The sequence below is a fragment of the Laccaria bicolor genome, genomic scaffold (genome assembly GCF_000143565.1).
Source record: "Laccaria bicolor S238N-H82 LACBIscaffold_6 genomic scaffold, whole genome shotgun sequence".
NCBI lineage: Eukaryota > Fungi > Basidiomycota > Agaricomycetes > Agaricales > Hydnangiaceae > Laccaria > Laccaria bicolor.
The window spans coordinates 1512511-1531654 of NW_001889877.1; the positions used below are offsets into that span (position 1 = coordinate 1512511).

The window sequence follows — 19144 nt, forward strand, 5'->3', positions numbered from 1 at the left end:
TCGAATTTGATCGTCGTGCCGGGTACAATTTACAATTCGATGAACCAGCTTCAATACTGACATGTAAGTACTTAACGCTAGGAAGGACTGATCCAGTTGAACTTTTCCACATTGGTATGTTTCTTCTCAGACATCTCTGGACTTGCTGCAGCTTACATATCCGATCGAAGCGACCGAGGCATTTAAGCCTTCTGAGTTCGGAAGAGAATGACGTTATAAGGCACGATTACGACCACTTGCGCTGACTCTGTCACTCGCGAGGCACTTTTCAGTGAGAACAAAACTACCGCTTCGAGGAAATCGTCTCGGGAAATGAAACTCAGTTGGGAATAGTCCAAAACAACCTGACATGCGTTCTGCCTTCCGCAGCACCCTGGTGGACACGTTTATAACCCACCATATCTCGCTGAGTCTGCGCCCCTACGCACGCTTGCTTTCTCTCCTTGCAACGTAATATCACGACCCGAATATGCTCACGGCCTTTTTACTTCCTTTTTTGCTCCCTGTACTCACTGCTGCACAATATGGTGGAGCTGCATATTCATCAACCGTGAGCACTACCGCTGCTCTCGCTGTACCGACGGCTCCTGCCAACACAGCTGGATTTGTGAACGTCAGTGACTCTATGTCAATTCTTATGCCTGAAAATCATAGAATTTTTCGAAAGGTTAACGTTGGATTCCAAGGCAAGCTTGTGTACAGCCCAGCAAACATCTCCGCCCCTGTTGGCACTATTGTCACATTTTATTTCCCCAGGTAGAGCAACGCTTGACCTCAAATTGAGGCGTTTAATTGATGAATATTTTCCTTAGCGGCCTTGCCCACTCTGTCACTCAATCGTCTTTCGCCGCTCCATGTACATACTTGGCCGCATCAGGCAACACCTCTGCAGGCTTTGACTCCGGGTTACAGACTGCTGTCCAATTCTCTATCAACATTACTGATAATCAGCGTACGCCTTTGAGCAAGTCATCTGCCATAATCTCATGATCACTTGCGCGTACAGCCATTTGGTTCCACTGCAAACAAGTGCAACACTGTGGTCTTGGAATGGTTGGAAGTATCAACGCACCCGCCACCGGGAATACTTTTGCTGCCTTCCAGTCGGCTGCATTGGCTTTAGGTAGCTCTGAAACAACCGTACGTTTCGTCTGTGAGGTGATCTTGACGAACGCTTAAATGCTGTAGGAAACGGACAATGGCCCAGTCACTGGTGGTGTTCACGGTGTCGCCACTGCGAAACCCGCCAACACGGCGTCTGCTGCTGCTTCGGCTACTGGTTCGAGCTCGAGCTCAAGCTCGGGCTCGACAAAGGTTGTTGCTAGCGCATGCCTCGCTTTGTTTGTTGCAGCAGTGGCTGGTCTTCTCGCACAATTCTGACTGAAGTGTGAGGCTTCTCCGAGTCGTAAATGAACCCAGAGGGTTCTTGTGTGGCATGTCTGGCTGGAGCTCCCAATTTCGAACTTTGATATCATTAGACTCTCACCTTTCTACATAGTATTTCGGCACTGGATAGCTAGAACTCTGAACGTCAAAAAATACTATACCAGTTGTTCATCGTGTTGAGTATGTTGTATGGGCGCAATGACAAGTAGTGGCTGTGCTGCGTTCATTAGGGATCTGACCTCTGCTTATCCCAACATGTTTTCGAAAATACCACAGAGGTTCAGCGCACCATTCGGATTATTGGGCGACGAAGCAAAGCTTGCATTCCCGAGTCAGCCAGGGGGTATCACCAAGCTCTCCACAGTCAGGGTAAGAACACGCTTGCACTTACTTTCAACTGGGGTAACACGTAAATCTAGAACATCCCTAAAAATGACGGCTACTGGGACCAGGTAGGATTCTCATCATGCTACTGAGCGACAATCATTCAATGTCCACAGTACTTCACTCTATTTGATTCGGCATCCGACGTGTTCTCTCTTATAACTTCTCACCACAGTAGGAGGCGAAAGCACTCTTGCTTCTTGATCTAACACCTTTTTTCAGTTCGCCGTGCCTTGCTGGATGCCCCGGAGAATATTGCGACACTGATTCATGTTGTTTGTATTCGGCTCTTCAATCTCATTTCCGACCACACATTCCCCACCGCAAGCACATCAGCTTCAGTTACAGCGTTTGCATCCTCAATCATAAAGACTGGGACCTCCTCTGCGGAAAGAAACGCGACGAAAGAAGTTTTAAACTGCCTGCGAATACTGCAACGCGTACTTCCAGTGATATTCGAGGTCCAGGGGGAATCAAATGTGTTTGAGACAGAGCTACTTTGGAAACGAGAAGAAGTCGATGAAGTGGCTGAAGAGGCAGGGGATGAGCCGCAATTTGTAATTGAAGACGAAGATGAGGACCAAGAACGCGATAGTCGACTAGGAGATTCACAACCATCTGCGAAGAAGCAACTGCCGTCATTGGGGGAAAGGCTCTTTGGTGCTGTAGTCGATCTGATGTTTTGTTGCGGTTTTACTCTACCCTCAAAAATTCAGGTTGATCATCATAAGATCAGTTACCTCATATGGTATGTCGTCACATCCCTCACAACGACATCCCCCTCATTTGTATGTAAGGGAGAAAGGCATTGGCTCTACATTGGACACACCTGCCACATTTGCGTACGATAACAACAAGACTGAGGTTCTCAGACTTCTTCTCGTTCTTTTGTCACGACAAATCTATGTCCCTCCCGGTTCTCTGTTTACGAAGCCGTCACTCTACTCAATCCACCTCGTCCAGAAAACCGCTCGCCGTGACGTTCTTACAATTTTGTGCTCCCTTCTGAACACAGCAATGAATTCTTCCACAGCCCAAGACATGTCCTTAGGAGCAATGGCTGGCAAGCTGCCGTACAATCACCTTGTTTTCAAAGGAGAAGACCCACGAGTAAACCTCGTGGGCATTTGTTTCCAAGTCCTTTGTGTTCTACTGGATTTTCAGAGCGGGACAGCGCGAGACATTGTGACCGGAAGTGGAGAAACGCAGACATCGGCGCCTACGGCACGAACAAATGCCTTCCGCTATTTTCTGATGAAACTGGTAAGCTATTGTAAATGCTCGCTTGTTAAATTCAGGGATTGATTTCTGGCAGCATCGAGACCAAGATTTTGAGTTTATCATTACGGGAATTGTCGGTATTCTCGAACAACAAATGACATCCGTGAACAAACTCCTTCCAGGTTCGAAGAAGGCTCTTCCGTATGTCACCGAAACCAGTTTGTTCTTTTTCTGCTTTTCAAGGGTCAAATCCTAACCTTCGCTAGTTATTTTTTTCTGGAAGATGATAGAGCTGAACAAAGTGAGCTTTTATCCCCTGTGCTGTGATTTAATTTCGACTAAATCGTTGAAAAGAAATTCCGCGTACACGTCTTGCAGTCGCAAAAGTCGACAGACCTCGTTGCTTATCTTTTATGCTACTGCGTTGAAATAAAAGACAAACCTCGTAAATTTCGTCTTTTATATAACATCGGACCTATCTCACCCTTTATCTTAGAGCAACATGGTCTTTGCCGTGCTATCTCATACATCATTCAAACTTTATCGGCCGAGGTATCGTTTGGTCTCAGGCTATCGACTCCCGTAACGATTCAGCTGCCCACGAAATGGAACTCTGCGGGGAGTGTTGGAGATTTTATAATTAATGTGAGTGGACAACCGACCTTGATTTTGTCTTGTCATGAAACATCCGAAGGCTACCTACGCGATTATAGCAACTACCTCCGGGACCCTCAATTCCTTGTATCCAGCATTGATTATTGCCCTCTCGAACTTGGCGCCTTATTTCAAGGGTCTCAACGTCACGGCATCCAATCGACTTGTCCAACTCTTTGGCTCATTCTCGAATCCCCTATTTTTACTCTCCGATGAGGGTCATCCACGCCTTTTATTTTTTATGTGAGTTGATTTTGACCGAGTAATGTCGATTTCTTATTTTCCAATAAGGCTCGAGGTCCTCAATTCTATTGCCCTTCACAATCTGGCCGAAAACCCCAATCTGATCTATGGCATCCTGTCCTCCCACAAGATCTTTGAGGATCTTGGAACATTTACACTCGCCCGAGGTCTTCGGGAAATCAAACGCGTGCAGTTAGCCAAGGAAGAACAGGCAAAGAAACTAGGGAACGACCCCAATGGCAAGAGTAAGAGTTCAGTTGATGAAGCTGAGTCAGAAACCCCTGGCGCTGAAAAGGCAAGACTCTTGGAAAGCGAGACCAGGAATAACAGCATCGACGAACCTGTTCCCCTTGTTGGAGGTACACCACGCCAATCGGATGAAATCGTGACGAGATCATTCATGTCACCCTCGTCGGACGCTGTTTTGTCCCCAATTTCCGAGAAGGCGAGGGGGAAAATGAAGGAGAGAAGGTCGTCGTCGATCGATACAAATTCCAGTCTTGAGCGCATTGCTGCTGCCGGCATTGGTAGAAATGGATTTATCCCTACCCAAGAATGGGTAAGCATGACAGACCACCGTGAAACGGCATATCTGACTATCTTCTGTAGGTGACATCATGGCAGCAAGGGTAAGAGGTTTACTCTCGAAATTGCCAGGTTGATGTTGACCTGCCAGAATGACAGCTTGCCTTTGGACACCGTGATGCTTCTTATATCTGAGTTGTTGTCCAAAGTCCAGGAGTTACAAACATCTCGAAAGGCTAACTCAACTGCTGCCGTCGTCGACTTTCTATCAAATGTTACATTGAAACATGTACTTCCGGCGACGCCTCCCATTATTCCTCGAAGCTTTGTGGCAAGTCTTACCATGTTTTGCACGAGACACTTGTTGACCATTGACATCTAGTGGTCGGACGCATCGATGGTATGGCTCACTTCTTTAATATGGGGTGAAGTATATGTTCGCGGAATGTCTCCTCTAAATATTTGGAACGGCACCAATGTGCGGTTGTTTTACGTGAAGCATACCCAGAACCAAAGACAGCTAACAGACACGGTTTCCACTGTCGTTGGCGGCTTTTTGAGGAGGAACACCGATTTATCACAATCACGGCCGCGTGCAGGATAGATTTTCTCTGTTACAGACCTTTCACATACCACTCCAGTAGAGAAATAAATATGCTGCAATTATTGATTGATGTTACTCCTGAGTCAAGCCACAGTGGTAATTAGCTTTTCGACTATGCCTTCGTTACCCCTGCCCAAGTTCTGGCCCTGCTGATACTAGCCACAAAACAACTGACTCGAAATGGACCTGCATAAACCGATATCACCCGCTCGCTTGACAGAATCTCAAAAAGTTGTATTGAAGAAGGGTAAGCGTAGCTTGAATCTCAGCGATTAGAACATGTCTGATATTCAAGCCAGGCAACATACAATCTCTTGCGGACTTGTTATTGGCCCCTCTACAAGATGTCACTCGAAAGTGTAGAATATCGGTCTCAGAAGTAAGGGCAATAGTTGAATCTCTTTGCGATAGTGAACCGACGGTCTTCCTGCCACGGCGCCTCGATAACATCGACCGTGGCGAAGAGCGGTGTACCACCGGTGATACCTATCTTGATGAAGCTTTGGGCGGCGGAATACGGACAGGTATGATATGGGAGGTGTTTGGAGAGAGGTAGGTGTCCGCCCCCTCGTTCGCATAACGCTTTGCTTATTCTTCTCACAATCAGCGCTGCGGGAAAGACTCAGTTCGCGCTACAACTTTCGTTGTTCATTCAGAACCCCCCTGAGCTCGGAGGTCTGTCTGGTTCCGCTTGCTACTTAACAACGTCTTCAAAGCTCCCAACGGGCCGTCTCCTGGAGATGCTCCAATCGAACGAGCTTCTTTCGCCCTCGAATTGTAGCCTCGAACATGTTCACACCATTTCAACACCAACGGCACCCATGTTGCAGCATGTACTAAACGATGTTCTTCCTGCTTTTGTCGAACAGCGGGCATCAATTTCTTCCGGAAAGCCCGTAAAGCTGCTTGTGATCGACGCTCTAGCTGAGCTTTTTCGTTCGACGGATAAAACCACAACTTCCACCCTAGTGGAACGCGCCAAACATATCGCGGAAATTTCAACACTCCTTCATTCACTGGCAAACGTCCATCACATCGCAGTTTTGGTCCTCAACGAAGTCGCTGACGTGTTTGACCGTGGGCAAAGTTCCAACGAGACAAGCGACTTAATCTACAGCCAACAATCTCGATGGTTTAACACCTGTGACAGTGTCCCAGGTGAAAACAAGAAAGAAGCCAGTTTAGGCCTCGTATGGGCGAACCAAGTAAATGCCAGGATCATGCTTAGTCGTACAGGTCGACGGCGGTATTTCGATGATGGCGAGATCCAGTCCAAGCGGCAAAAGATTGAAGGACAATCTACTGCCACGTCCATCGTTCAAAATGACAGCCAAGTGACATCAATTCGACGTCTAAGCATCATCTTTAGTTCCGTTTCAGTACCGCGTTCACTTGACTACGTCGTCACGAAAAAAGGGATTTCTGTTCTACCAGTGGAGGTTGAACTTCAAGGGAATGGTGTTCTTGTTTTTACTCGAGAGCCCATGATTGATCACAAAACTTCTGGAATCATTCTGCACTCCACACCTGCTGCCCTAACGGAATCACTAATGCAAGACGAAGTAAACAACGCCATAGAGAACCCTCCCCCACTCCAACAAGATGTCGATTGGGACAAATTCTGGGACGAGGACGAGACTTTTCAAAACGTTGACTGGGACGAGCTAGAAAGGGGGCTGACACAGATACCTCAATGAATATACAATTCCATGGCTGATAAAACTCTACATGGGACCACATCCTTTTGAAAGGACGTATTATATACATGGCTCATACAGGGATGTCAGTCCATCTTTCGCGGATCGCCGCTTCATCTGGTTGAGGAGGGTCCCCCTTTTGAACCGAGCCGAGTTCTATAAATTGAGCGGGAGTATCTGGCTGCCACACTCGCACTGGAATGGGATCTGATATTTTCAATCTCGCTTGGGGAATCTCTTGCACGACGCAAGAGGTGGCGAAACCCGCAATGGCTAGGGAAGGGAATTAGCGCGAACGGGATGTGAGGAAAGATGAGACGGCAGTACCGAAAATAGTGGATAATACTGCCAGAATAATGGCAGTCGTTGCAGTGGCTCTAGGGTCCGGCAGAGCGGCAAAGTCTTTCGTGAGGTTCTTGGTCTCCGTTGATGTTGTTCTCACAAGAAATATGACGAGACTTGCTAGAATGGCACAGACTTCGTTCGCGGAGTTTTACACAGCCAAGAACACAGAATTCTTACCGAGACTTAATCCAAACAAGAACATAAAAACAATCAAGTTTCTTGAACGAATGATTGATTCGCGTGGATTGATGATTTCGTGTATGAGGAACCCAATTACGATGGCGAGCGCCACCAAGTCAAGAGCCAAGGCAATCGACTCTATAACTGCATAGAGGTGGTGTCAATGGGATCTAGCAGAAATCGCAAATAGTAAAACTTACTGCCGCCCGAGTGAAAGATCAACGATGCACTCAAAATGATAATAGAAGCTGATTGAAACAGAAATACGAAAACTACGTTTCCACTATTAGCAGGCGGTCAGAAAGTAACGTGCTTCAACTCACCAATAATAGAGTAGAGAATGTTGGAGGATCGCATCGCAAAATTTAACACTGTGGCCTGCACTAAGAAAGTTTTTAAAAAAATGTCCGTTTGAATGGCGGCGGGTGGGATTGAAAAATAAAACGAAGCGAAACAGCCTTGCGTTTTATACATTGCAAGTGGCACGGACAATGAGAAGATGTTCGGGCCACAATATGCCACAATCCTCGAATAGGTCTTTGATCATAAGGTGGCCACAAAGAGTGGCTTCGGGCAATCCCCTGGCCACTTGTCCACCAAGATTGAGCACCTCCCAGTATATTCAAATGGATCTGTGGTTAGCGCGTAGATCTTTGCTGGAACATCAGTCAGCATGTTGTAAACAAAAAGACAAAGGTAGGACTGACCTAGGGCCTCAGTAGTAATACAGTCACAAGTCGAGTTGCAAAACACAAATCGGGAAACTTGATCGCGTTAATACATTGGATGATATAGAAGGTTGAAGGGAAGACATTGTACTATACAAAGAGTAAGGACTAAGAAAGGAAGAAGGGTATGCAGTACAGGCCGTAGGACAAGGGTACAATCAACAGGTAGTTTTGGTAGAAACTACGCACGTCGCACAATACCCAAACCCAATGTTTCTAGCAGCCGAGACACAAATTAAAGCCTTGTCCATGTGTTCTACGGCAATTCGACCCAACCTTCCTGACCAAATGTATTCTCGCCAGAGTAGCTCACGTAGAGGAAGTTGTCTTCGTCTCTGAGTGAAATAGGTAAGAGATTATGTTCGTCAAGAGCCCAAAGATTGTACGAACTTGTGCTCTTCGTAGATCGCACTCATGAGGGCTGCCGTGGGTGGAAGAACTTCATCGACAAATATGAATATCGCTTTCTCGGGTGCCAGTTTGATCCGTTTCCGAATGACATAAACAAACTGTCCCACCGTCAAGTCCTAACCACACAAAATCATGAGTTATGCAACGAAGGGACCTAAGGTGTTGCCATAAGCGTACTGAGGGAACCAGGTACTTCTTCTTGTCGATGGTGGGAATGTCTGTCCGGTCCGCCTTCTCACAGATAACCTATCGATATGCGCCACAGAGTCAGTTTTGGCATGGCAAGCAATGAGGCCCAGATGAACTGACGGGAATACGATCGGGGTACTTCTGCCGAATGCGCTCTGCCTCTGCCTTGCGCTTCTCTGTGAACACAATAAGCTGATTGTGGTGCGTGGAAGGGTGCGTATTACAGACCGAAGGGGTGCTCATCCTTAAACTTGGACCTCATTGTTGAAACGGCGTGGGTGATGGAGATTTAATCGATGTAGTGGTGGTGGTGGTGGTCAGCGAGAAAGGCGAGACACGCAGCAACAGGGAAGTGACTCGAACAACAGCTGTCAACAAAGCCTGGCACTTTAAATAAGGTAATCTCTTGACTCGAACTAGAGCCAGATTGGCACAGCATGTGTAGAAATTACAAAGTACGGTAAGGCAGCACTCTGAACGCTAATATAGTGTAGATAAAAATGTCCAAATAAAATAAAGGAGTGGAAGTCTTTACACCTTTTCTGTCGCGCGTTTGGCATCTGCCCCCATCGACGCTGCCATGCCCAGTGCCATTGCGCTCCCCATCTGTGCCCCAGTGGCCTCTGATGGTACAAAGATCGTCTTGGAACCATACGCCTTGATCCTATTGACCTCCATACGGCGGAACTCCATTTCCCGGGCGAATTGGTCAATGACCTGAGCATCAGCAGCGGCCTTGATCCGCACAGCCTCAGACTCAGCCTCAGCGGCCATACGAGTTGCCTCCGCTTGGGCCTCTGCTTCGATCCTTGTGCGCTGCGCTTGAGCCTTGGCTGCAGCAATGACTCGGTAGGCCTCAGCATCAGCCTGGGTGTTTGCGGCTTGCGCTTTGATGCGTGTAACGGAAAGAGCACCCTCTTCTTGCTTGACTTTGTTGCTATTTTCTCTGTCGACATTGGCGGCCTCAACCTGAGCCTGCAACGCTCGCGCTGTAAATTTTCGCCAATCAGAGCGAGCCCTGTTTTTAATGTGACAAAGTACTGACTGGTCAACTTATCCATAGTAGCGGCAATCTCGCCTTTGAATTGTCGATCGATGACTGCAAGATCCTTGAGGACGATGCCGTATTCAAGAGCAGCTTCGTGCATTTCATCCATAGCACGAGTTCTCAATGCATCCAAAAAAGCGGATGATGGGTCAGTGCCATCGTCCATGTTATCAGGTCCAAGAGAGCGTTGTTTGACCTGTTATGGGTAAGACAAATTTAACAACCGGAAGAAAGAGATGGTGCACCATTGAAGAATAATCGAGATGTGCGACAATTTGGGTTAAGATGGACTGTGTTTTGTCTCGAAGAGCATCGTAAGGGGTATTATACCCATGAGTAGTGAGTTTCAGTGGCTCAGTAAGTTGCCATTTCAGATAGATCGTCAGGCTGACAGGCACTTGATCGCGAGTGAAGCTTTAACTTGGTAAGTTCAGAGGAAACGATGACGGTTAACCGGGTACGTACATGTCCTTTGTGGGCATCTCCAGCTGGTTCTCTCCTAAGGTGTAAAGTCCACGGAGAGTAACACTAGGATTCGTAATGACTGATTGGCCAGCTCCAAGGAGCTCAAGGTCATCACCGCGCTGCAAGATGGCACAATTGCTGGCTGGGATGTTCAAGCTATTGCAACGATATTAGATGTAATGCAGTCGGGATGAAGGAAACATACAAAGTAGCCACAACGTATTCCCTTTCCTCCTTGCCACTGACTTTACTCTTCATTTTCACTTCGTGAGTCCACCCCAAAATCACGCTGGTTAATTTGTCCTTGATGACTGTCGGCAAGTGGGTTTGGTCGACAATGGATAACACGTCGTAAGTTCCTTCAATAGCATAGGCCACGAATCCCGAATTCTTAATTACAAAGATGTGGTTTTGTGGGTCTGAGACGACCGCCGCTTGATTCTGGGATACCTGCACCACGGTCAAACCTTGAAATTCAATGACGGTGTCGGAAACTAATCCAGGCAAATTTTATGAGAAAAATTATGTGATGTGTTAAAAGAACAACGAACGTCCTGTCGTCCCAGACCACGAACGGGCCCACCAATTTCGTAGCGGGAAACCGGGATAACGGCCTGGTCTGGTCAAAATCTTTGGAGACCCACTTTGAGTTCAAAATCAGCATGTAAGATATTGATGGCGTCCAACAATAGACTTACCCATGATTGATAAGGCCAAGGCGACCAGGAACAATTTCTTTCCCAGTCCAGTCGGTAGGAACTTTCTTGGACAAAAGCCTGGTTCTACCAGACTATGCAACAAAGTCAGAGAGTCTGACGCTGGGGAAAGCATGGGGAATATATTACCTGCTGTAGCTGTCTGTCAAGTTCCTCCAGAGCAACAATTACGCCACCCTTGCCAATGGGTACGAAGAACGGCCTGTTTTCGATGGTATAATCCATCGTGGCGACAAACTCGCTCCCAGGAGTTACTGGACCTTTTCCAAGAGCATTGTGTCGACGATCTGAGGGCTTCTCTGGGCTGTCACTCTTGGGATTCTTGCCAAACGGACCATTTGTCTGGTAGGACGTTTCGCCAACAACAGTGCTAGTGTCCCCAAAGTTGGACGGCATTATTTCAACGGACTAAGAAAGACTAAGCAGTGGGGTGGAGGATAGAGTATGCGTGTATCTTTTGCTAGGAGACTTCGGCTTGGAATTTATATGCATCTTCGCACAGCATTGATGAAGCCAATATAACGCAAGGCCCAAGCAACGCCCCTGATTCGTCAAGACATTTGTTGCCTAAGGTGTTTGAGGAGATGCGGAACATTGCCGGAAGGTGTGAATGTAAATTGTATGGCTGTATCCCGGGTATTCACGAAGCTGAACACAAGACGCGAATTTCAACGAAGCGACGCTGTGCGAGTTATTGGGTGACTTTCCGTAACACAAATTCTCTAGATTTGAATAAATCGACGAAATCTAGGGTCCTTTGCCGGGATGCCGAGTCTTGTAAGGGTTCGACTCTGATGGAGTCCCTGGTTGGAACCCAGTTACAAACCTTAATCTATTCAGAGGGTACAGACCCCTCAAACCAAGAGGTGTCAGATCGGTCGATCTGCTACGTGAATGATGGCAAGGGTACCCCCCACCTACCCCCCCAAATAAGGAAATACGGCAATACGGCACGGCATCGATGGCATCAATGCTATCATTCCCATTCTCTTCCACCGTCTCTAGACGCGTCGTAGGCAAAACGACGCGTCCGTCTCGACATATCCTATCAAACATGGCACCTTGATGTACATAGTGTATCTTCGGCATCAACCTCTCCACCACCTGTCCATACTTCCTCTAACTTGTCGCATAACTGGCCCTCATTTTTCAACAAAGAAAGTCAACCCCTACTCGAGCGAGGCGACGCGTCGAAAGGCACTCGCGAAGTCCTGTGCCCAAGATGTAATACCTACGTCAAGCATGGGTATGATCACACAACATCCAACCCCCTCCGTAGGCATCAAGATGGTAGGCCGTGTAAACTCGGCTTTGCAGGTGCGTTCCCGTTCTCCGTCTTGTTTTCATTCTTTGAATTTCATTGTAGATCTTATTTTGGAAGAGTTGCGTCGATCTCGGACTGAACAATCCGTAATACCATCTCCTCCAACGCCAACGTCGTGCCAGGGTGCCGAATTCCAGTGGGACCTCGGCTCTCCACACTTGACCTACCCATTTCCAATCCATGATCCCGCTACGAGGTTCAAACCAGGCTACAATCTCCTGTCGGTCGATCCTCACATGTCCCTTATCCGTGTTCAATCCCTCCGTTGCTCTTGGAGTCCGACATTCGAGAGCATCTCTGTTCCATGCTCCTCGTGCCAAACCCTTGGAACCTTTGTCGACGTCGTGAAGGACCACGCTGCGAAAGCTGTCGAAAAGCTCGATCGACTCTCTTTGAGTCATAATCAGCTTTTACAGAAGCTTGACGCTGTCGAGAAGCAGGCACAGGTGGAGAGATTGAAGGTTCGTCTGTTCTTAATATGTCGCGAGCACCTCTGATAAGTTAATAGCATCTCAATACCACCAGGGCCCTTGACTCGCTCCGCACTCATGAAGCAACGTGGCACGCGCTTCTCGATCTCGTCGGAAACCATGATATCCCAGGACTGCATCGTATTTTCAAGATTGCTAAACGACGTAGTTGGAGCACCGAGAAGTTATTGGAAAGGCTGCGGGATGCTTTCGATGGCTCATACCATGTCCGGGGTTACAGCGACATGGAGCTTGACCTCGCTACGGCAATATACGAGCTTATGTAGCTCCAGGGAAAGATTTAAATGATTTTCGCGACAGGATTCTCATAACAAATGAGGAGGAAACCAAATTAGGCATTCCAGAGGATCGTCAAGGCAGGTCTACTCATGCCTATCATGCCCGGCACATGCACAACCTACCAACCACTCATGACGGTCATGGCGATTCTCCTCGGAGGCCTCACCACACTTATTCTACAAACAACTCTCCTTTGCCTTTCTCGTTATCACCTCATCGCCAAAGAACATCCCCAGCTCGAAATTCATATAACAATGATGTTTTTAATTAATACCTATCATTTTTAAGTCAATAACTTTACTTTCGACGGTCGTTTCTCATCTAATGGACAATGTTATTGCTTGTGGTGAGCCGAACAGCCGCTGGTGATCTCATTGATGGGCATCTCTTTGCCGCTGACATGCCGACCCTCGGATATTACCGGTGTCAAGCTCGCGTGGCCAGATCACACGTAGCAGATCGACCGATCTGACACCCCTTGGCGAAACGTTAGAGCAGCTCGGTTCCCGTTCCAGCTCAACCGTGTGTTTGTTTGCGGCGGACACCAAAGCCAAATAAATCGGATAGATAGGGCTTTTCAGAACATTTGACGCGACGTGGTAGCAAGCATTTTATTGACAGGTTATGCGATGTGTCTTCGGTGGCCATTCCGCGCCATTATTATTCGAGGAGAGGGAGAGGTGAGGGTATGTAGATAAGACTAGGAAAAGTTGAAGCAAAGCTTGAGCAAAGCAGGTGCTACTTTTGGAAGGTGCTGATGTCCGGCCATCACCAAACAAACAGATGGTTGGGCTGGAACGGGAAGCAAGCTGCTCTAACGTTTCGCAATCAGCTGTCACTTCAATAAACTCTCCTGTGAAGTTCTCGTTTCAAACTCCGATAAGGGTCAAATTTATTCATTTTCATAGATTTGAGTTACGGAAAGTCACCCATTAACGCCAATATAGAACAAAAATATGTCGGAAAAACCCGGGGGGCCTTATAATGCACTATAATGGTGGAGAAACGTTTTAAATTGTAATGCATTAGAAGAGGAGAGAAATGGCCTTATAAGGCGGGTATAATGGCCAAATTGCTATTATAAACCCAATTTCTGGCCATAAAAGACTAGTACTAGTCTTAGGATAAAATCAGCTAGTGTAATAATAATAATAATATCAGTCCTGTAACCGATCGATCTTGTAAGGCACAGGTTTTTCCGACATAGGCCAAGTGACTGGCAAGCATCTCCGAATGTCATGTGATCGGGGACACGTTCTACCTTGACCAGGTCAACTCTGGTCAACTGCATCTCTCAAGAATATGTGTGGCAGGGCATGGCTGTTGCTTTTATCAGCTGCGACGACAGCGCTCGCACAGGGAACAAATGACACCCTACTATGGGGTCCATACCGTCCCAATCTCTACTTTGGTCTACGGCCGCGCATACCTCAGTCCTTAATGACCGGACTTGCTTGGTTTGGAACACAGGATTATAACTCTATTGGACGTCAGTAGGAGGATATCATCATCCGACTTTCACGCTGTTCTTATATTTTATCTCCGTCAGAAACGCGACATGCCTGTGATCAAGGAGACAAGCTTGATTCGTATACATGGACAGAATATGACGCGCGTGAAGGAGGAGTTCAGGTCCTCAAAGACAGCGCGAACAACGTCAAAATTACTACAGAATTCTTAAAGGTTCCTGGTGGCGAGCATGGAGGTAGTTGGGCTGTACGCGTGAAAGGGGAACCTGTCGATTCAACCAAACCTTCACGAGTATCCACGATATTCTACTTTGGACTGGAGGGATTGGGTGGGTTGGAAATGGAAACCGACGAGAACGATAACGTGAGTTTATGTTTCACCTACATGCTTTTTGCATGCTTACTCTCAAACAGGGTATTAGCGGCGAGGTTAAACTCACCGGTTCCACGCCTGAGTTAGACGAATTTACTCTCCGCGTTGTAGATGGTTTGTTGGCCTGTTGCCTTGCGCATCCATTCTTACCATATTCCAGGCCCAAATAATCAGGCGGTAACATGGGGTCCTCACGCTCATGGTTTCCAAGACCGAATTGGTAAAACCCATTTCATAGGTCGACCCGTCAAGTCTGGTGACATATGGCAGGCCAAAGGTAAAGCAAGTTCTGTGCCTTTTGCTTTCCGTGAAGACCTGATACCGATAAATCATAGAATATATTATGAAAGCTCTCATAGATCGTGCTCGTGAGGTGTTGGTACCTTACCAGGATCCTGCGACGGGGCTACCCGATCCATCCTTTGTTTTGCAACTTCCGGACGATGTCTACACCAATAGCAACCTCTACGCTGTTCAAAAGCTGTTCGATGGGCCATTTGAATTTGATGTGATTTACGACAGCGGTAGCAACAAACAGAAGTTGACCTGTGAGTGTCAGTCAACGGAACATACGACCAAGGTTCATTAAGTGGAATTCAGCATCCACCTTGGACCACGGCATCCCAGCTTTGGTTGAAGCATATGGAAAGCGATTCCAGTCTGTCTCACTTCGCCCACAAAATTATCCTTCAGAAAAACAGGCGTCTTTAGAAGCCTTTTCGAGAGCGGTGACATCTAATCTTGTGGCCGGGGTGGGTTATTTCTACGGAACGTCCATCGTGGATAAGAAATTCTCGTATGAATGGGATGAGGAGGATGACTCAGCGACGGCAGAGGAGGATGAATCTAAAGGAGCAAAATTAACTGATCCAAAGGCGCTATTAACCGCAACGCCAAGTCGGAGTTTCTTCCCCCGTGGATTTTACTGGTACATCTACAAGATTATTACGAGAAAGGCCTAATACTGACTCAACAAAGGGACGAGGGTTTCCACCTTTTGCACATTGCTCAGTGGGATAACGATTTCAGGTAGGTTGCCTCTTCACGTCACTGAAAAACTAAAATTTCCCCTTGCTAGTCTTGAGATCTTGAAGGATTGGATAAATCTCATTGATGATGACGGCTGGGTTGCACGAGAGCAGATCCTTGGTGAAGAGGCACGAAGCAAAGTTTGTTATTATCTCTATCCATTTTTAGCATCCTAAAGGTTGTCTGGAGGTGCCAGCAGAGTTTCAAACTCAAGTCCCAAACTATGCTAATCCACCCACCCTCACAATGGCTGTCACCGCTTTCATTGACCGCCTCAAATCTGCGTCTGCGAACCACGGTCCTTCTGATCAGGACCTTGGGTTGGGCGGAGTGGGCATGAGTATTGGCGACCTTCAGGTGCCTTTGATGGGTGCTCCTCTGCACCATTCTGGTGACGTAGAAAACCGGCATGTAGACAACGTCGAGCTGGCACACTCTTTCCTCAAATCTATATACAAACCCCTCAAGAGACACTATGACTGGTTCCGGCGCACGCAGCGTGGGCAGATCAAGCAATATGCGCGAAAGGCACGGTCTAGGAGTGAGGGATATCGCTGGCGTGGGCGATCGCAACTTCATGTGTTGACAAGCGGCATGGATGATTACCCAAGGGGTCCTCCACACGCCGGAGAGCTACATCTGGATCTTATATCATGGATGGCCTTTTTCACGAGGACAATGAAGGACATTGCAGCTTTCGTCGGTGAGAAAGAGGACGAGATCACATTCAAAGAGATTGAGAAAGCAATACTCGATAATATTGAAGGTAACGCTCGGTGCTGCATTTTTGAAAATCTGGCATGATGTTCTTCTGTCACAGATCTTCATTGGAATGAGGAAGAGCAAATGTACTGTGATGTCAACGTCAACGACGAAGGTGAAGCGGTCAATATACATGGTCTTCTCCCCCCTAATACTATTATAATGACAGATGAATCGACACATATCTGCCACCGGGGCTATCTATCGTTGTTCCCCTTCCTATTGTCTCTCCTTCCACCCACTTCGCCCCATCTAGGATCAATTCTTGAACTCCTACATGATCCAAATCATCTTTGGTCGGCTTATGGCATTCGGAGCTTATCTGCGTCACATCCTGAATTCGGCAAAGGCGAAAATTATTGGAAAGGTCCTATTTGGGTGCAAATGAACTACCTCGCACTTGGGGCCCTCTATAAGGTAAAATAATAGCCAATTGAACGCCACGCATTCGCTAACAGTCTCATCCAGACATATATGAAGCAAGAAGGACCTTACCAGGAGAAAGCGAAAGAGATTTACCAAGAACTAAGGAAGAACGTTGTCGATAATGTCGTCAAGGTGGGTTGCTTGTGATTTCCCTTGTCATGATGTTGACCACGCTGTAGGAGTATGAGCGTACTGGGTATGTATGGGAACAGTATGATCCCACCACTGGTGAGGGTAAACGAAGGTCAGCTCTTCACGTCATTCCTCCATCAATTGCTGACCTGTGCTTATCATCTCAGTCACCCATTCACCGGATGGACGTCACTAACAGCATTAAGTGAGTTCGGTTGATGTGTTGAACGGACCTCTACTGACCTGGTTTCTAGTTCTCGCTGAAAAGTATTAACATACGTTGGTTGTATATACCCAATGACATATTGCGTGCTTGGACCGCAAGTTCCTTCGCGTCAGAGCTATATATGGCACGACTACTGCGCTGTCTCGTCTCCTGTTACAACTTTAGTGGCATAAACTCAGGCCGTGAGAAGCAGCGAACAACCTCTTCTCAAAACACTTTATTATGAATTATCATGATTCAAGCAGCGAATGCCCAGCGCGTCTTCCTTAGCTCCCCGTCTTAAATTATCTATGCTCGATAGTGTAACCTGCTGATCCAGTCTCATTGGCAAGGCCCAAACATGGCCCTGCTGATACTGTACTAATACGACCATGCCTTCGCATCACGCATCACAGAGGTCTCTGAAGGAAGTGAAGTGAGCGTGATGTCACACATCACACAGGCTTTTGAAGCCATTCCTGGCATTTTAAAATAACCATTTTTTCTAATTTTTCTGGTGCCTGCGACGCCCTAGCCATGTAAACAGCACTCGGCATATTTCATCTACTTCTAACAAGAATTGTCCCACCATCTAAGATTTTTCTGCATGTACAACATTGTTTTAAATTTCAAATCGACGATGGCCCCTGTTCGGACGAAGAGCTCATACTCTTCGTCACACATCACATCGGATATTGAAGTCATGAAGAGATGGTCAAAACGTGTCACGCCCAAAAGGGCCAGAAGAGATGGTCGTATTAGTACAGTACCACCATCGAGGAAGTTCAAGCAGAGCCGTTGAAGACGTGAGTAAATGGCGTCACATCACATGATGTTACCTTACGCGACGCTGTTCGCGACGCCCATCTCCACCTCATACCATCATCTGTTGTTGCAAATCGAGAGATTGAAGTAACGCAGAGCACCTGGATCATATAAAAATGTCAATTGACGTTCAAGAAGCAATGTTTGTTCGTCTTGATCAACGACGAGAGCTCAAGCTTACTGTTTTGATAGCAAGGCTATCCGGGAAATGTTGCCTATTATCGATCCTGAGGAAGATTATCTGACGATTGTAGCAGCCGAAGAAAAAATTGCTGCTTCAGAGGCCAAGAGGAAGAAAGAACTAGATGAGATTCACGGGAACCTCAAGTGTGGGCGCTGTTGATCTTCCTTGTTGGTCAGACTGACAAATTGTGATAACTAGCGTTAACCCGTCTGCTTGAATCTGCGCGTGTATCTTCCACCAGACCCACATCTGTGCCCTCAGCAGAAGCACACGCTTCGGCCCTCAATGAGCTCGACCGCAATCGTCTAGCGCTGGCCAAAGCCATCAGCGACGCGGAGGGACTTGTCGCGAGCCGAGAAGCTGAGCTTACGGCACTTAAAGAAGAATCGCGGAGGCTGGAGCAGTACGATCCAGCTGCAGAACATGAAAAAGAACTTGACGGAACAGCGTCAGTGAACAATGCCTTCTCTCATACTCATAGATACTGATAGTGGCGACCCCTTCCAGCTTAAGACTCCAACTATACAAAGGAATGGGATTTGAACCTATTATCGACAAGGACAAAAACATCTCTAAAATGCTTGTTCGTGCGTAGATTGTTCTTGTTGATGTGATGTGTATTCCTGATGGAGGGCTCAGGTTCACAATCTGGAGATATTCACACCGTGGATTTCACAACCGGCAAGACTGACCTCGAGTACACTCAACTTCTTTGGAAGCTTGCCAGTTCATGAGTTATGCCTCTCGTTATTCTTATATCCATGTAGCCTTTATATATATAGGTATATAGTCTAGCTAATGTATCCACGTGTTGTATTCCAAAAAATTGTAAAATAACTGCATCCAACA

The 19144-nt window shown here is 47.1% G+C and overlaps 6 protein-coding genes across 6 annotated transcripts; 4 read left to right on the plus strand and 2 right to left on the minus strand.

Annotated features, from left to right (window-relative positions):
- The first annotated feature begins 448 nt into the window (after positions 1–448).
- Positions 449–1611, plus strand: LACBIDRAFT_315929 (uncharacterized protein). Its single transcript, XM_001878190.1, has 5 exons — positions 449–613; positions 668–756; positions 813–952; positions 1007–1140; positions 1189–1611. The coding sequence occupies exons 1-5, from the start codon at positions 470–472 to the stop codon at positions 1378–1380; spliced, it is 699 nt and encodes a 232-aa protein (XP_001878225.1). The 5' UTR covers positions 449–469; the 3' UTR covers positions 1381–1611.
- Positions 1576–5017, plus strand: LACBIDRAFT_315930 (uncharacterized protein; the record flags this gene model as incomplete). Its single annotated transcript, XM_001878191.1, has 14 exons — positions 1576–1755; positions 1806–1838; positions 1887–1944; positions 1993–2518; positions 2568–3033; positions 3086–3209; positions 3258–3292; positions 3346–3436; positions 3488–3636; positions 3686–3888; positions 3937–4447; positions 4498–4517; positions 4573–4744; positions 4796–5017. 14 exons carry the CDS (start codon positions 1576–1578, stop codon positions 5015–5017), a joined length of 2790 nt encoding a protein of 929 aa, XP_001878226.1.
- Positions 5018–6701: 1684 nt separating this feature from the next.
- On the minus strand, positions 6702–7596 carry LACBIDRAFT_293417 (uncharacterized protein; the record flags this gene model as incomplete). The annotated part of the gene is made up of 5 exons (XM_001878548.1): positions 6702–6987; positions 7042–7176; positions 7237–7383; positions 7440–7487; positions 7563–7596. The coding sequence occupies 5 exons, from the start codon at positions 7594–7596 to the stop codon at positions 6788–6790; spliced, it is 564 nt and encodes a 187-aa protein (XP_001878583.1). The 3' UTR covers positions 6702–6787.
- Positions 7597–8983: 1387 nt separating this feature from the next.
- LACBIDRAFT_293419 (uncharacterized protein) lies at positions 8984–11235 on the minus strand (the record flags this gene model as incomplete). Its single annotated transcript, XM_001878549.1, has 9 exons — positions 10926–11235; positions 10779–10870; positions 10632–10723; positions 10286–10574; positions 10081–10236; positions 9861–10029; positions 9613–9811; positions 9105–9556; positions 8984–9040 (listed from the first exon to the last, which is right to left on the minus strand). Exons 1-9 carry the CDS (start codon positions 11190–11192, stop codon positions 8984–8986), a joined length of 1773 nt encoding a protein of 590 aa, XP_001878584.1. The 5' UTR covers positions 11193–11235.
- Positions 11236–12083: 848 nt separating this feature from the next.
- On the plus strand, positions 12084–12877 carry LACBIDRAFT_315935 (uncharacterized protein; the record flags this gene model as incomplete). The annotated part of the gene is made up of 3 exons (XM_001878192.1): positions 12084–12113; positions 12180–12581; positions 12629–12877. The coding sequence occupies 3 exons, from the start codon at positions 12084–12086 to the stop codon at positions 12875–12877; spliced, it is 681 nt and encodes a 226-aa protein (XP_001878227.1).
- Positions 12878–18170: 5293 nt separating this feature from the next.
- LACBIDRAFT_315937 (uncharacterized protein) lies at positions 18171–19142 on the plus strand. Its single transcript, XM_001878193.1, has 5 exons — positions 18171–18253; positions 18304–18440; positions 18494–18743; positions 18803–18882; positions 18935–19142. The coding sequence occupies exons 1-5, from the start codon at positions 18228–18230 to the stop codon at positions 19027–19029; spliced, it is 588 nt and encodes a 195-aa protein (XP_001878228.1). The 5' UTR covers positions 18171–18227; the 3' UTR covers positions 19030–19142.
- Positions 19143–19144: the final 2 nt, after the last annotated feature.

Excerpts from the sequence above, each read along its gene's own strand:
- LACBIDRAFT_315929 (XM_001878190.1), top strand. The coding sequence starts at position 470 with ATGCTCACGGCCTTTTTACTTCCTTTTTTGCTCCCTGTACTCACTGCT. Across the intron at positions 614-667 it reads ACACAGCTGGATTTGTGAAC|GTTAACGTTGGATTCCAAGG; the intron begins GTCAGTGACTCT and ends ATTTTTCGAAAG. Across the intron at positions 953-1,006 it reads CAACATTACTGATAATCAGC|CCATTTGGTTCCACTGCAAA; the intron begins GTACGCCTTTGA and ends TTGCGCGTACAG.
- LACBIDRAFT_315937 (XM_001878193.1), top strand. The coding sequence starts at position 18,228 with ATGTCAATTGACGTTCAAGAAGCAAT. Across the intron at positions 18,744-18,802 it reads AAAGAACTTGACGGAACAGC|CTTAAGACTCCAACTATACA; the intron begins GTCAGTGAACAA and ends GACCCCTTCCAG. Across the intron at positions 18,883-18,934 it reads CATCTCTAAAATGCTTGTTC|GTTCACAATCTGGAGATATT; the intron begins GTGCGTAGATTG and ends TGGAGGGCTCAG.